Raw genomic sequence first — 14,494 nt, forward strand, 5'->3', positions numbered from 1 at the left:
AGCTCTGCCTATTGTTGGGATGTAGGAGCGGAAGTGCAAATGCGGAGGAGTGTGAACAGTCGGCTAGAGACAGTCCCGGCTTCTGGGAGGCAGGAAGTGGGCAGCTCTCTGGGCTTGAGGTCAGAGAGCTTCTGGAGGCCCTTGCTGTCCAGGCTTTCTCTGGAAGGTGCTGGGGTCTGGGGAAGGGTTTGTGGCCATTGTGAACCGAGGGCCTCATCTGAGGCTGCGACAGAATAACAGTCTGTACTTATGTGGCTCTGAGTTGGCCCAGGCCTTATTCTAGGCACTGGGTCCACATAAACATCCATTTCATTCCCCACACACCCTGCCCTAGATGCAGAGCTGGGATCAGAGCTCACTCTAACCACTGGGATGCCCAGTCCCTAGAGATACTGACCTAAGCTTGTGCACACAGCCAGCTGGCAGGGGTGCTCATGGGCTATAGTGTCCAAGCCTGAGGAGATCTAGCTGGGGCCAGGAGGCTGCTCACACCGCTGCTGGGGGTGTCACTGCCTCAGTTTCCTCATCTGCACCAGACACTGTGATCCCATGGTGGGGACTGTGCATGTGCCAGGCTCAAAGAGGCACTCCACACAGAGGGACCCCAGGCCCCAGGGAATGAATGCATTGACTTCTTTCAGGGGAAGACCAGAGGGCAGAGCTGGCTGCAGGTGCAGCTGGAGGGCAGGCTCAGACCATATGGTCAGGATCCTGCCTCCCTCAGTGCTGGCCACCACCTTGCTCTGTGTTGGCAGAAATCTCTGGCCACCCCTGAGGCAAGATGGCCACGAGTGCCTCCCGGTTTCCTGGCAGGGGCCTGGTCTCTTCCCTTAGCCTCTACTCTGCAGCTCCAGCTCAAGGGCCCGGCTGCACTCCATCCCCCTTCACCCTCCTGGGGGTTGGGAACTGGGTGTGGGGGAGGGGGTTCTGCGGCAGGAAGAAGCCAGAGGTGGGGCTGTCTCTCTTCCCTGGCTACACACACCACGCCGTGTATGACCACGCTCTCCCCCTCCCGGGACGCCACACGCCACTGGATCTGGACTCAGCTACTCTCCTGGGGGTGATGTCTCTCCTGGGGGTGATGTCAGGACAACAGGCTGCTTCAAGGCAAAATTACTTACCTAATTAGGCGCCTGGGAGCTGGCAGGAGGTAGTGGGGGTTTTTGTTGATTTTTTTTTTTTTTTTAAGACTTTTAGCACTGAAGCTGCGTGATAAAGTAACTGTGTAATTAGGAATTAATTTCTCATTCCCGCAAGTGATGTCTGACTTGGGGCCTGAGGGAAGTCAGCACTCACCGATGGCAGCTACTCCTCACAGGCTCCTTTTGGGTGGTGGCCATGGGGGGGTCTTAACCACTCCACCACCTGCGGCCCAGGGAGGGAGCAGGAGTGAATAGCCAGGAGGTGGCCTTTCTTCACAGGGAGTGCTCATGAGTGGATGCTAAATGCCTGCTGTGGGGGTTGGTCTCTCTCTCCCTCCCTCCCTCTCTCCCTCCCTTTCTCTCTCCCTCCCTTTCTCTCTCTCCCTTTCCCCAACTCTCTTCTCTCCCCTCCCCTCCCTTCCCTTCCCTCTCCCCTCCCCCCATTCCCCTCCCCCCTCCTTCCCCATCCCCTCCCCTCCCTTACCCCTCCCCTCCCTTACCCCTCCCCTTCCCTCCTGTCTCCTCTCAATCCCCTGAATCATCATAAGGCAGAACAGAGCAGTGCTCTGGGAAAAAAAATAATTAGCTAAGTGCCTGCTGTGTATGCTGCGGAGCAGGGGCATGGTTGGGGAGGGGGGTGTGCGCCAGACATCCAACCAGACCACAGCCCCTATCATGGGTCCAGTTCTGAGGTGTGCTCTACATAGTCCCATCACCCACAATGGAAACTGGTCACTAACAATTCCTTACTGTCTTCTCTCACTTTCTTTCTCTTTTTGTTTGTTTTTTGTTCGCAAGAGCACTACCCAGCTCTGGTTTATGATGGTGCTGGGGATTGAACCTGGGACCTGGGAGCCTAAGGCATGAGAGTCTCTTTGCATAACAATTATGCATCCCCCTCCCCCAGCATCTTTTCTCACTGTGCTTCCTAGAGCCCCTCCCAAGTCACCTGCTGCTACTGCTCCATCTGCTCGGGCCCACTTGGGAAGACCCTAGATGAGACCTGGGGTGTGACCTGTGTGTGGAGGGAGCCAGAGCAGAGAGCGGTGAGCTCAGAGCAGGGCTGAGTGTGAGGGAAGGAAAGGAGGTTGGGATGGGTGTCCTCCTGGGGGCTCCATGGGCCTTGGAGGAGGGCATGGAGTAGAGAAGAGATTTAGAAGAGGGGACCGAGGTCAGACTGGAGGGTGACACAGCTCGACTGACCTCTCAGGAGATCTCTGCAGACTGAGGATGGGCTGTCTAGAGAGGGGAGGTGTAGCAGGAGGCCAGCCTGGAGGTGACAGCTGGCTGGGGTCCCGCCAGCCTTGGTGCAGTCATTGTCAGGGTGGTATTGATCCCAGGTAGACATGCCAAGCTTTTTTTTTAAAAAAATTCATTCATTCGTTCATTCACTGGACAGAAATAAAAATTAAGAGGGGAAGCTCAAGGACTGGCTTAAGGATCCCGGTTTGAGCCCCTGACTCCCCCCCACCTGCAGGGGAGTCGCTTCACAGGTGGTAAAGCAGGTGTCTGTCTTTCTCTCCCCCTCTCTGTCTTCCCCTCCTCTCTCCATTCCTCTCTGTTCTATCCAACACAATGACATCAACAACAACAACAATAACTACGACAATAAAACAACAAGGGCAACAGAAGGGACTAAATAAATAAATATATTTAAAAATTATGAGGGGAGGAGGAGATGAAGAGGGAGAGAGAAGGAGAGACACCTGTAGACCTGTCTTGCCGCTTGTGAAGCTTTCCCCCTCATGGTGGGGACCAGGGGCTTGAACCCAGGTCCTTATGCATGGTAACATGTGCTCAACTGAGTGTCCCACCACCCAGCTCCTCCCTAGCTAGGTTGTGACATCCCATCCTTGTGCTCTGTTTCTCTCCCCATTCTGTCAGAGGACAACTACTGGACACTTCCCTGTGGACCCACTGGATGCGTTTATACCTGTCTTGTTCTCCCAGGACCTCCTTTCCTCAGACAGGTTCAGGAACTACAGAAGAGTTAGGAACTGGGAGCAACAGGCTCTCTGAGAGGACTCATACTGCTAAGAATCCAGAAACTGATCTCATCTCCCTTTTTGACTTGACTGCCAGGAAGCTCAGAGCTAAAATCTTGCCACTAGATTTTCCAAGGAATTTCTCTTAGGAGTTTTTCAGTAGGAATCCCAAGGAAGGGTACCACTGGCAAGGTCTCTGGGTACTGCAGAAGGTGTGTCCTCACTCTGGGCAGTGGGGTAGTGCTGTGGTGTCTCTGTTTCTCACCCTCTATCTGAAAAAAAAAGAGGAGGGGGCAGGAATGAGTCTCTCTGCCAGGGGAGATGGAATCATGCAGGTGCAAAGCTCTAGTAAGTGGTTGGTGTGAGAGAAAAAGAGATAGAGTGGCAGAGAGAGAGAGAGAGAGAGAGACAGACAGACAGACACACACCTAGTGAGTAGCTTCCCACCACAGGTAGGGTGGGTGCTTGGACCCTAAAGCTTACTGACTGCATTACTGTGACCCTAGGTGACATCAGCCTACCATGGAGGCCCCTGGAGACCCAGGGAACAACCTCTCCACCCCACCCGTCTATTTTACAGAAACACACGGGAGGAAGGAGATCCTCACTCTCACCTCTGAGCCTGAGTACTTGGGTGCCTGTGGAATTTTCTCACTCTTGCCTTATCAGGGACTGTGGTTGGTATCCTCATGGTCCCTCCTGGACCATGCCCAGGGTTCCATGTAGGGAGCCGAGCATGTGTCCTGAAGATGCAGTCAGGGATCATTGTCTTGAGGCCTCCTGCTGGGGTGAGCCCTGGTGCGGTGGTAGTTTGGGGTCTGCCCTGTTTTGGGGTGTGGAGAGGGGCTCAGGCAGGCTAGTCCAGGTAAAGTCAGAGTGGGTGGTCCCCCAGAGCACCTGCCTTTGTCTGTCTGTGCACCTCCCTCCCCAGTATCTGCTTATCCTCCTTGTGAGACTTTTTGTGGGTTCCCTTCTTCTTCTTCTTCTAGCGTTTGCCCTTCTTCCGTAGCCAGTCAACAGCGTCAGGTCGAGCCTGATGTAAAGTTTCGAGACCTCCTTTGAATCTGGAGAGGTGGCAGTCGTTGACTATGTGGGTCATAGTCTGTCTGTAGCCGCAGGGGCAGTTCGGGTCGTCTCTGGCTCCCCAGCGATGGAACATAGCGGCGCACCGGCCATGGCCTGTTCGCTCTGTGGGCTCCCAGAACAGAGCATCCTGGGGTGGGTGGGGGTTCAGCCTGGCATGGGCTGGGAACCCTCCCTCCAGCAAGCCCAGCAGGGCCTAAGCCCCACCCTCCTCCAAGCCAGGGTGCCCTGCCCCCCACATGAGCCAGGCCAGTGGAAGAGGGCTCTGAGCCCAGGAAGGGGCCGGCTGGCCTTGGCTGGGGTCCCTGTCCTGGGCTGTGTGCTCCCGTATGTGTTGAGCTGGCCACCCTCACAGTGCTTCCGTCACACACATCTCCCTGCTGTCTGGAGAGCTCTTTCTACAAAATTTGAAAATGACAGTTTGGCTCGCCCACGCACGGAATCCTCTTACGGCACCGCTCCCTGGCGCCCCCCCCCACCCCCCCCACTCAGACGGCCCCTCCCTGCCAAGCAGTGGCCCTGCACCTCGCGTCGTCCTCTTCTCCTGTCTTCCTGCACACCCCCACCCCCCTCTGGTCCTCTGTCCTCTGGCTCCTAGTCAGGGCCTCCGGGCCTTCTCCATGCCCCCTCATCTGGTCAGGTAGCGAGCATGTTGACAGTGTCCAGAGCATGTGTGCACAGATCATGAGTGTGTGAGGGGGAGAGAGAGCACACAAGTGGGGAGCAGAAGCCTGTGTCCCGGAAATCTGGGGGGTGGGGTGGTGGCTGAAGGCATCCCAGGCAAAGGCTGCTTCCACTCAATTCTCTTCAAGCAGCAGGAGGGGCCAGTGGCTTATCAACAACCGGACAGGCTTGCAGGTTTGTAGGAAAGGCCGTCATTCCCCACTGCTGCCGGTGTGACAGGTGGGACCGGCAGCAGGGCTGGAGCCCCGAGTGGGCACTGCACAGAAAGGGCTGCCAGCCAGCTCGTCTATGGGGCTGTAGGTCCCAGGGCTTTGGCTTTGGGGGGAAGGGTATTGTTGGTGGTAGGTATTAGCAGGAGCTAGGGACAACACAGAGGACCATAGAGGGTCCCTGAACTTGCCTCCTATTGAGACTGGGGGGACTGCGTGGAGGAAGCAAACTGCCTCCAAGAACCCACAGGGCTGATTGAGGTGGAGCGAGTAGGAAGACCTATTCGACCAGGTCTTGAGGAAGAGAACTGGGGTCAGCTTGAGAACCTCAGTGTTGCCTTGGACTCTGAGTTTCTTCCTTATGCAAGTGGGCCACCCTGAGAGTCTAGTGGGTCTGAGTCATTGCTGGGTCCAGAGAACCTACGTGTGGAAAGCTGAAAGCAGCAAGCAGCATCTGTACAGACCTTAAAGCACACGTGAGTGAGGTTGTCATGGACAGCTCGAGGAAGGGATCTTCTAGGAAGAAGGGACAGCCGGTGCAAGGGCTAGTGCATCTGCAGTGAGCAGAGCCCAGGAGGAAGGGCCGGGTGGGAAAGTGAAATCACCAGAGACAGCTGTGTGGCCTGGGACAGGCAACAGGCAGGAGAGGCAGAGCATATGGAATCCTGGCTGGAGCCTTTTTGCCGGGTGACCTGGCAACTGCTGTCACCTCTTACAGCCTCTTCACCAGTCTGCAAGTCTGGCCTAAGCCCTGGTCTGGCCGGTGCTCATGTGTCCTGCAGAGACCTACTGCTCTGTACTGTCCTGTCACCACGTGGCCCAGCTTCCTGCTGTGCCCCTCCCCCTTGAGTAATGGGGCGAGTTCTCTGAATGTCAGAGCAGCTTGACCCCCAGGCTGTGGGGACCTTGTGTTTGCTCCTTCCTGCCTCTGGGGGCCTCATGCCCTCAGACCCACTCACAGAGGAGGGCTCAGGTACAGACACACAGCCCTGAGCCACGCGGCTCACTGTTGCGGTTAAGGCGCTGTGACGGGGTGCTGGGGCTTGAACCCAGGCTGTGTCCATGGCAAGGCATGTGACCCACCAATGTGCTGTCTTTTGACCCCTTTACTTTTTCTTGAAAAAAAATCAAGGGCAGGAGAGGTTGTGCACAATGGTTATGTAGTCAGATTCACATGCCTGAGACTCTGAGGTCCCAGGTTCAGTGCCCCACACCAGTATAAACCAGAGTTGAGCAGTGCTCTGATAGAATGAGCGAATAAATAAATAAGCAATTAAGAAGAAAAAAGGGAAAAAAATTAAAAAATTGTTCACTTCATAATAGACAGAGGCCAGAGCACAGTCTCACTCCAGCCATGTGCTGGTGTCAGGACTGGAACTTGGGGCCTCATACCCACTGGCCCAGGCTCTGTCTGCTCAGCTGTTCTCACACTCCCCTCTCTCCGCAGGATGGTGGAGTATTCGCTGGACCTGCAGAACATCAATCTGTCGGCCATCCGCACTGTGCGAGTCCTGAGGCCCCTCAAAGCCATCAACCGAGTGCCCAGTGAGTTGCCCCCCACCCCGACCCAGACCCATTTATTTCACAGGGATGAAAGCCCCCGCCAGAGCCACCTGTGCTGGGTGTGGGGACCTGTGGCTAACGGATACTGTGCACTACCTGGTACCCCGATCCCCCCACCCCCAGCTCTCCAGAACAGGGGCTGCAGCATGCTGGGCATGTTTCCTCACTTCTTCTATTTTCCCTCCCCATCCACTTTGATTTATTTCATCTGGTTCCTGCTCATTCTGAGAGGTCTGTTCATAACACAGAAATTGCTGTAAACTGGCTGGAAAGGCTGGGGTATGGAAAGCAGACTTGCCTATGAAGGGTCACTGATTAGGCAATATGCCTGCAGCTTTCTGCAGAAGCAGGAAGGTCTTCCGGATCCTGTTCTCCTCCACTGTCAGTCCAGTCCTCACTCCCATTTCTCAGTTCTGGGGCTTTGGGAGTGTTACAAGCCCACACAGGCTGACTCCCAGTGTCTCATGGCGTTCCCTGACCCTGGGCTGGTGAGCATGGTGTGAGGGGGCAACCAGACTCCAGATATGCATGGAGACAGAGAGGGCAGGGCACCACGGTGCTCCCATTCCTGTCCTGGGTGGGAGGCAGGGGTGGCCCATTGTCACATTCTGGCCATGGAGCCCACGGGCCTGGCCTCTTTCCAGGGGCACAACGTACTTTTGCTTGGTTCTGCGCTCTGAGCCCCCCATCAGGCCTCCAGATGTCAGGGGCTTGGGACAGGACCATGCTGGACGAATTGAGAAGAGAGTTGGGGCTTGGGGGCTGCATTTGGGGCTTGCTCTCTGGGTGAGTTCTTGCACATCACTGTTTGGATGTCTGTGGGTGTGGGAGGCGCCTGCCCATGGGCTATTTTGTGTGTATATATATGTGCTTGCGGGCTTGTGCACACGGGCATGTGGGGGTGTGTGGGGGGCATCTCTAGGCCATCCTCCCTTTCCACTGACCTGTGAGCTCACACTGCTGCCCCCGGCTGGGAGGTGACTGTCCCCTGTTCTTGAGGGAAGGACAGGGTTGGTCTGGGGCTCCACAAAGGAGAAAGGCCAGAGAGGAGCTGGGTCTTTCCCCAGAAGCCTCATTTTTTTTTTTCTTTTATTGCCACCAGGATTATCACTGTGGCTCTGTGACTGCATGACCAATCTACCTCTACCAGTGGCCTTTTTTTTTTTTTCTGATAGTACAGAGAATTTGAGAGGGGAAGGTGAAATAGAGAGGGAGAGAGACCCCCCCCCCCAGTCTTTTTTCTATTATTCAGTGGTATCTCTGGGAGGTCCAGTGTGGCCGGAGTGGGAGTGATCCTGCCTCCGGACTGAAAGTCTCTCTCAGACCCTCGTGTTCAACTCTGCTCGGGGGTCATTCTTATCAACAGGAGTCTATTATGTTTTCTTTTTAAAAAATATATTTTATTTTTAATGAGGGGGAGGATGGAGGGAGATACACACACAGAAAGAGGTAAAGAAAAACTAGCACACTGCTCAGTTCTGGTCATTGTAAGGTTGGGGACTGAACCTGGGACCTCAGAGCCTCAGGCATCAAAGTCTTTTTGCATAACCATTATGCTGTCCCCCCAGCCCACGCATGTAATGTTTACTTTGACCACTAGATGGTAGGCTAGAGAGTCAGGACTAAGCACAGTTAGATCACACAGGTGGTCATTACAAAGCTATGGAAGTGGAATGGGGTGAGGTGGTTGTCTGAAGGTTAAAACGTCTCCACACCATCAGCTGAGAAAACAGATTGGGGTGTCAGGGATGCTATCCCAGAGTCTCAGCAGCAGTGGTCTGCAGTGGCCACTGTGGGGCAGAAGGTGCTGGGAGCCTTGGGGGGGTGGGGAGTGGGGGCGCCTGGGAATGTTGCCAGGACAGAGGACACTCACGAAATGCTCAGACGGGTGAGGGGTGCTCCTGGCAGGGGAGGAGGCTTTGACCACAAAGCGTCCCCAGACTTCCCCATGAGAGCAAGGCCTGCAGCCCCATGGGGCAGAAGGGAGGCAAGGGTGTGTGTGTATGGTGGGGGGCGGGGTCTGGAAGAGGAGAGAAAGAGTGGAGGCCAGAGACCTCAAGGAAGGGATGGGAGAACATCTGGCCAGAACATCTGCTGATGACTCGGCCTGGGGATAGGATAGAGCAGGAAGGACAGTGAAAGGGGAAGGGCCTGGAGGTGGGGTGGGGGAAAGGCAGCCCTCAGCCAATTCCTGGACCTGGACACGACACAAATCAGGGGTGTGGATGGCTGTGTGTTCATTCACCCAGCCAGCTGTTCATCTGGACCTGTGTTCAGGAAGGGGTCGTGGGCCCGGTGTGGGGTACAGAAGTGGCCGAGGGACAGTTCCTTCTCTGCAGGCACATGTGAACCAGGGGCTCTGGGCCAGCAGGACAGTGGGACAGCACTCTGAGAGCTGCTGGGAGCTGAGGAGGGGGGCCACCCTTTGACTCTGAGGGGCTAACCAGAGGAGGGTGGGCCTTTCCAGGGAGGCTGTGGGGAGGGGCCTGGGCCTTCCTGGATGGAACCTGGGGGCTGTGAACTCTGCCTTGGGAGTGGGTGCTGGGCTCCCACTAGCCTGCAGGTTCCTCTCTGCTGGAGGAGCGCCCACAGCTGTGCCCTGCAGCCCAGCCGTATGCTGCCTGGCCCGGCCTCATTGGCCCCTACTGTGGCCCTGATTAGTTGGCAGTGGCGGTGGCAGGAGCAGCAGACGGCCTCTTCCATCCAACCAGCACCCTCTGCTGACCTCACCAGCCCACATGGTGCCTCAACCAGCTGTACCCCTGGCCCCCCTCACCCTCGCTTTGCTCCCCCCCCTTCCTGCTGTGGCCCTAGAGGCTGGCAGAGGCCCAGTGGCCAGAGCAGCTTCGCTCACCTGGGCTGACAGCGCTGATCTGCAGAGAGCACCCTGCCCTCCACCAGCCACCCCTCCGGCACCCAACTGCCACGAGGATCCTGCAGTCTGGATGCCGCCCAGCTCCCCTTAAGTAGAGTCTGTTTTAGGGGTCCCCAGTGGGAGGGGTGGAGGACTGAGCGGCTCCATCAGGCTGCTAACTGCTCTTTGCCTCCCCTCAGCTTGCCTTTCACCCCTGCCGCTTGATTTTTGTTTTTAGGCACCGGGGCTTCACACATGTGCAATCCCATGGCTCCCGGGGGACTTTTTCCTTTTTAATTTCAGGTCAGAGACAGAGAGAGGAGAAACATCACAGTGCTGCTCCGCTGTTCATGGAGCTTTCCCTGGCGCTGTGCATGGTGCTCCCATGTAGGGCTGGGGGCTCAGACTCAGACCCTTGCACACGGTAAAGTGTGCACTCCTTCAGGTGAGCCATCTCCCATCCCCCACCCCTATTTTAAATGTCAGTTCAAGACCATTCCTACCCTGATGCTACCGTGTGACATTCCCTGACCATACTCCTTTCTCCTGAACCCCCACGGGGTGCTGGAAGTGACATCACTGGATCATGCCAGGCCTCCCGAATGCCACATGGTCAAGCCTTGAGGATGTCCTGACTCGCCTCTTTCTCCTGCACCCCACAAACCATCTTCTTCTGGACCATCTATATATTTCCAGATCCCAGCTGCATTCAGACAGGCAGGGTGGAAAGGCCAGGGGGGTCCAGAGTCTTGTCTGGACCCCTCAGCAGGAGGGTGTGGGGCAGGGTCCCTCCCGTAGTGTCCCTGACTCTGTCCCAGGGAAGACAGGCTGCTTTCAGCCACCATCACACTCTGGCCAAGGACCCCACAGACCCCACCCGCTTTCCAGGGATGTGTGTGCACATGGGCATCTGTGAATGGCCTCAGTCCTGCCTCCTAGCAGGTTCCCCTCTTTTGCCCTGGACCCCCATAGACCTCTCTTTCTTTCTCTCTTTAACATTTTATTTAATTATTGTTTGGTAGAGACAGAGAAATTGAGAGGAGAGGGGGAGATAGGGAGGGAAAAAAATAGAGAGACATCTACAGCTCTGCTTCACCACTTGTGAAGCTTTCCCCCTGCAGGTGGGGACCAGGGTCTTGAACCTACGTCCAGGTGCACCACCGCCTGCTCCCCCCCCCATAGCCCCTTTTTCTCCAGCATCTGGGCAGTCCTTTCAGTCTGCAGATCCCTGCTTGACACTGGGGGTGGGAGTGGGGAGGGGGTGTTGGAGCCAGTCTTTCCTCAGCCCTGTTTCCACCCTCCCCCCCCCACTCTTGCCTGGCTCACTCCCCAGCTCCTTTCTGTGGTGTTTTTATTATTATTATTTTATATTTATTTATTCCCTTTTTTGTTGCCCTTATTGTTTTTATTGTTGTTATTGATATCATCATTGTTGGATAGGACAGAGAGAAATGAAGAGAGGAGGGGAAGACAGAGAGGGGGAGAGAAAGATAGACACCTGCAGACCTGCTTCACTGCCTGTGAAGAGAATCCCCTGCAGGTGGGGAGCTGGGGGGCTCAAACTAGATCCTTACGCTGGTCCTTGAACTTTCTGCCATGTCTGCTTAACCCGTTGCACTACCACCCAACTCCCGGTATTTTTTTTCCCCAGAGCACTGTTCAGCTCTGGTTTATGGTGGTGCGGGGGATTGAACCTGGGACTTTTGGAACCTCAGGCACAAGAGTCTTTTACATAACTATTATGCTATCTACCTCCACCCCTGGGGTGGTATTTTATTTTATATAGAGACAATAAAGGGGTGGGGGGAGAGAGAGACACCACAGCACTGGAGCTTCCTTAAATGCAGCGGGGGGAGAGGGGGGCTAGAACCTGGGTGGTGTACCTGGCACAGCAGCGCACTATCCAGGTGTGGTTCTACTGGCCTTGCTCTGGCTGTTCCCTCGGCCAGCCCCTCCTCCCGGGGTCTGCTCTGTGTCATCTCACCAGCCCAGCGCTCCATCCCTCTTTCTGTCTACAGCATAGCACTGCTCACACAGCCAACACCCGCTTCACTAGGGAAGGATTTTTTTTCTTTTTCAGAGCTGGGACCTCATACATGTGTGCTTTCATTATTCCTGGGCCATATTTTGAGAGAGAAAGAGGTGTGTGTGTGTGTGTGTGTGTGTGTGTGTGTGTGTGTGTGTGTGATATATATACCACCAGAGTTTCTCCATGCCACACTGGTTGGTGCCTGTGTTTGATTGAGCCTGGCCTGTGTTCATAGGAAGGGTCTCACCCTAGCTGGTGAGCTGTATGGTCCTAGATTTTGTTTTTTAACTGCCACATCCCCAGAGCATAGAGTGCCTAGCACACAGTAGGCCTTCACTCAGTATTTGCCAATTGGATACCCCCATCCATTTTCACTTACTCCTTAGGGGTGTGGGGGTGGGCTTCTCTCTGAAGTGTCCTGGCTGCATGCTTTCCCCAGGGTGACATCTCCTTCTGAGAAGAAGCGGCTGGGGTCCAGAGAGGGCACTCTCTGCCTCAGGGCTTCACAGACAGGTCGGAGCCAGATGTCCTCTCCTAGGCCTGTCCTCTGGGTGCTGCCAGGGTGGGCACTGCACCAGGTGACCTGGGAGTCTTCTCAGTCTGAAAAAAGTCACACTTAAGAGCAGAACCAGGAAGGCTGTTCCTGAGAGAGGAGTAGCAGGTAGGGAGTGGTGAGGGGAGGGAGGCAGGAGGGCTTCATGATTGTCTGGAGGTAGGAATCCAAGAAGACTTCCTGGAGGAGGAGGAGGGTTTGGCTGGGGGGATGTATGTGGAAGGAGATGAGCAGAAAGGAGGGTCTGGAGTCCGGGCGGTGACAGGTCCTGAAGGCAGTATCTTTCTTGGTTTCCTTCCCTGTCTCTGTTCTGCCTCCACTTCCTATGCCTAGTGCCAGGGGAACCTAAGGCACAGTGGAACTGTCATTTTGCCCTGGCTAATTACTTGACTGTGGGCATGAAAAGAGGATTAGCCAGGGTCTCTTGGGGTCCTCCCTGACTCCCTAATCCTGCGGCCCCCTCTCCCTGGCATGGAAGCAGTGAACTTGTTCTGAGTCCCTGATTAGCTAATTAAGCATCGGCTTTGAGGGCCTGGGAGTCCCTCGGCCCCAGGGAGGTGGTGGTGAAGTGATCTGGGGCCTGGCTGGGTTGTGGAAGGAAGCAGGCGGGGAGAGGGCCCTGGGCTGCCATTCAGGGAAGCAGCCGGGCAGGTTTTCAGGAGCCTTTCAGAATTTCAATATCCTGGAGAACAAGGGAAATGTAATTAATTGAGCAACAAAGGCTGGGCCCCAGGGAGCAGCCACTGAACAGCCAGGCTGGGCTTGTGCTGTGCAGCCTCCTCCAGGCATTTGTGATCCAATCGCTTCTCACAGCAGCCGCCCTCCTGGCCTGCCCTGCTGCTTCCTCCAGGGCTGCCCTTTCCCACCAAGAGCCCAAAGCCTGTCAAGGACTCTGCCTGCTCAGGAGTCCGTGCATGGGCCTCCCTGTCAGTCAGAAAGTGCTAGGTACCTGCCTTGAAACTCTCTCTCAAGCATGTCCCCCAAGGGTCACAGCTCTGCCTGGGGGGTTCAAGCTCAGTGCCAGTGCTGACCCCTCCAGGAAGCGCCCAGTGTGCCCCCATTCCCCATTCTTTTTCTCAGTGCTGTGCCCCCGTGGTCCCCAGTGCCAGGCTGCAGGCTCTGAAGGTTGCAGAGTAAGGTTCCCCACAAGCCCATCACTGTGCCTGGCACATAGCAGGATTTATAAATGTTTGATGAATGAGTGAGTGGGGGAATGAATGCTAGGACACCCAGAGGGCGTGACTGACTTAGCATTTGGATGATAAGGAGGCACTCATTCTGTTTTCTGGCCTCCCTTCTCCCCACACCCTTGACTCCCTCATGGGAGGGGGGATACTAAGCCCTCACTCAGCCGGGCCTACTCTCAGCTAGAGGCAGCAGCTGGCAAGGGAGCCCCACCATCTTTCCCAAGGAGGAGGCTGACCTAGTTTTATGGGGAAGGAGGATGAGGGTGGGAATTAATTATTGATTGGAGATCACTCCTCATGGAGCTGGTGATGCATTCCCAAATAATTACCCTTGTTAATAACCACCCCAATGACACCCCTGGAATACATCCAGATCTGAGGGGGACCACTGTTTTCCTCTCCACCATCCTTCCAGTCTCTTCTTGTCAACCTCCCACTCTCTCCCCATGGCTTATCACATCATTCATTCACTTGCAGTCATTCAACACATGCTGACCAGGCCTCTCTCCTGGGCCAGTATCTGCTGGGTTCTGGGAACACTGATATGACTCAGACACAGGCCCTGTTTCTGGGAGCTTACAGTCCAGTGGAAGAACTAGGAGGTTAGACAGTTAACTGTACACTAGAGCTTGAAGAAGACTAGATAGATGTCAGTGTGAATGCAGACTCCAAGGTTGTTCAGTGTGTCACTCACACAACTGTACATGGCAGTATAGTCTAAGTTGGAGGTGCCAAGAAAATGCAGAGTGGGGGTGGGGGAGAGACATGAATTCTATCTTCGAATGGAGTGAGAAAGGGCATGGACAGTCTTCACACAGGAAGAAAAGAGAGCTTTACCTGTAACTGGTGGTTTGCCAGGTACAAGGAGGTGGAAGGGTGTTGCAGAGAGAACAAAATGAGTAAAAAGCATGCAAGTGTGAAATACCATGTAGTGTTTAGGATACTTTAAGTCATTTGGTATCCTTAGCATTGGGTGTAGACTGGAGAGAGGGATGGGCTGGGGGGGAGGAGAAAGAAAGGAAGGTGGAGAAGGTGGACACAAGATACTTTTTTTAAAAAAAAAAAAATTTATTTATTCTTGTATAGAGACAGAGAAATTGAGATGCAAGGAGGAGATAGGAGAGAGACGGAGACATCTTCAGCCATGCTTCACGACCCTCAAAGCTTTTAAAGCTTTCCCCTTGCAGGTGGGGACCAGGGGCTTG

At 55.0% G+C, this 14,494-nt stretch overlaps 1 protein-coding gene across 1 annotated transcript in view; it reads left to right on the top strand.

Annotated features, from left to right (window-relative positions):
* Positions 1-14,494, top strand: part of CACNA1I (calcium voltage-gated channel subunit alpha1 I) — a 101,082-nt gene that overhangs the window by 17,969 nt on the left and 68,619 nt on the right. The window contains exon 3 of the mRNA XM_007519388.3: positions 6,551-6,648. Coding sequence (XP_007519450.2) covers positions 6,551-6,648 — 98 coding nt within the window. The remainder of the gene's footprint in view (positions 1-6,550; positions 6,649-14,494) is intronic.

Source organism: Erinaceus europaeus, chromosome 4 (genome assembly GCF_950295315.1).
Source record: "Erinaceus europaeus chromosome 4, mEriEur2.1, whole genome shotgun sequence".
NCBI lineage: Eukaryota > Metazoa > Chordata > Mammalia > Eulipotyphla > Erinaceidae > Erinaceus > Erinaceus europaeus.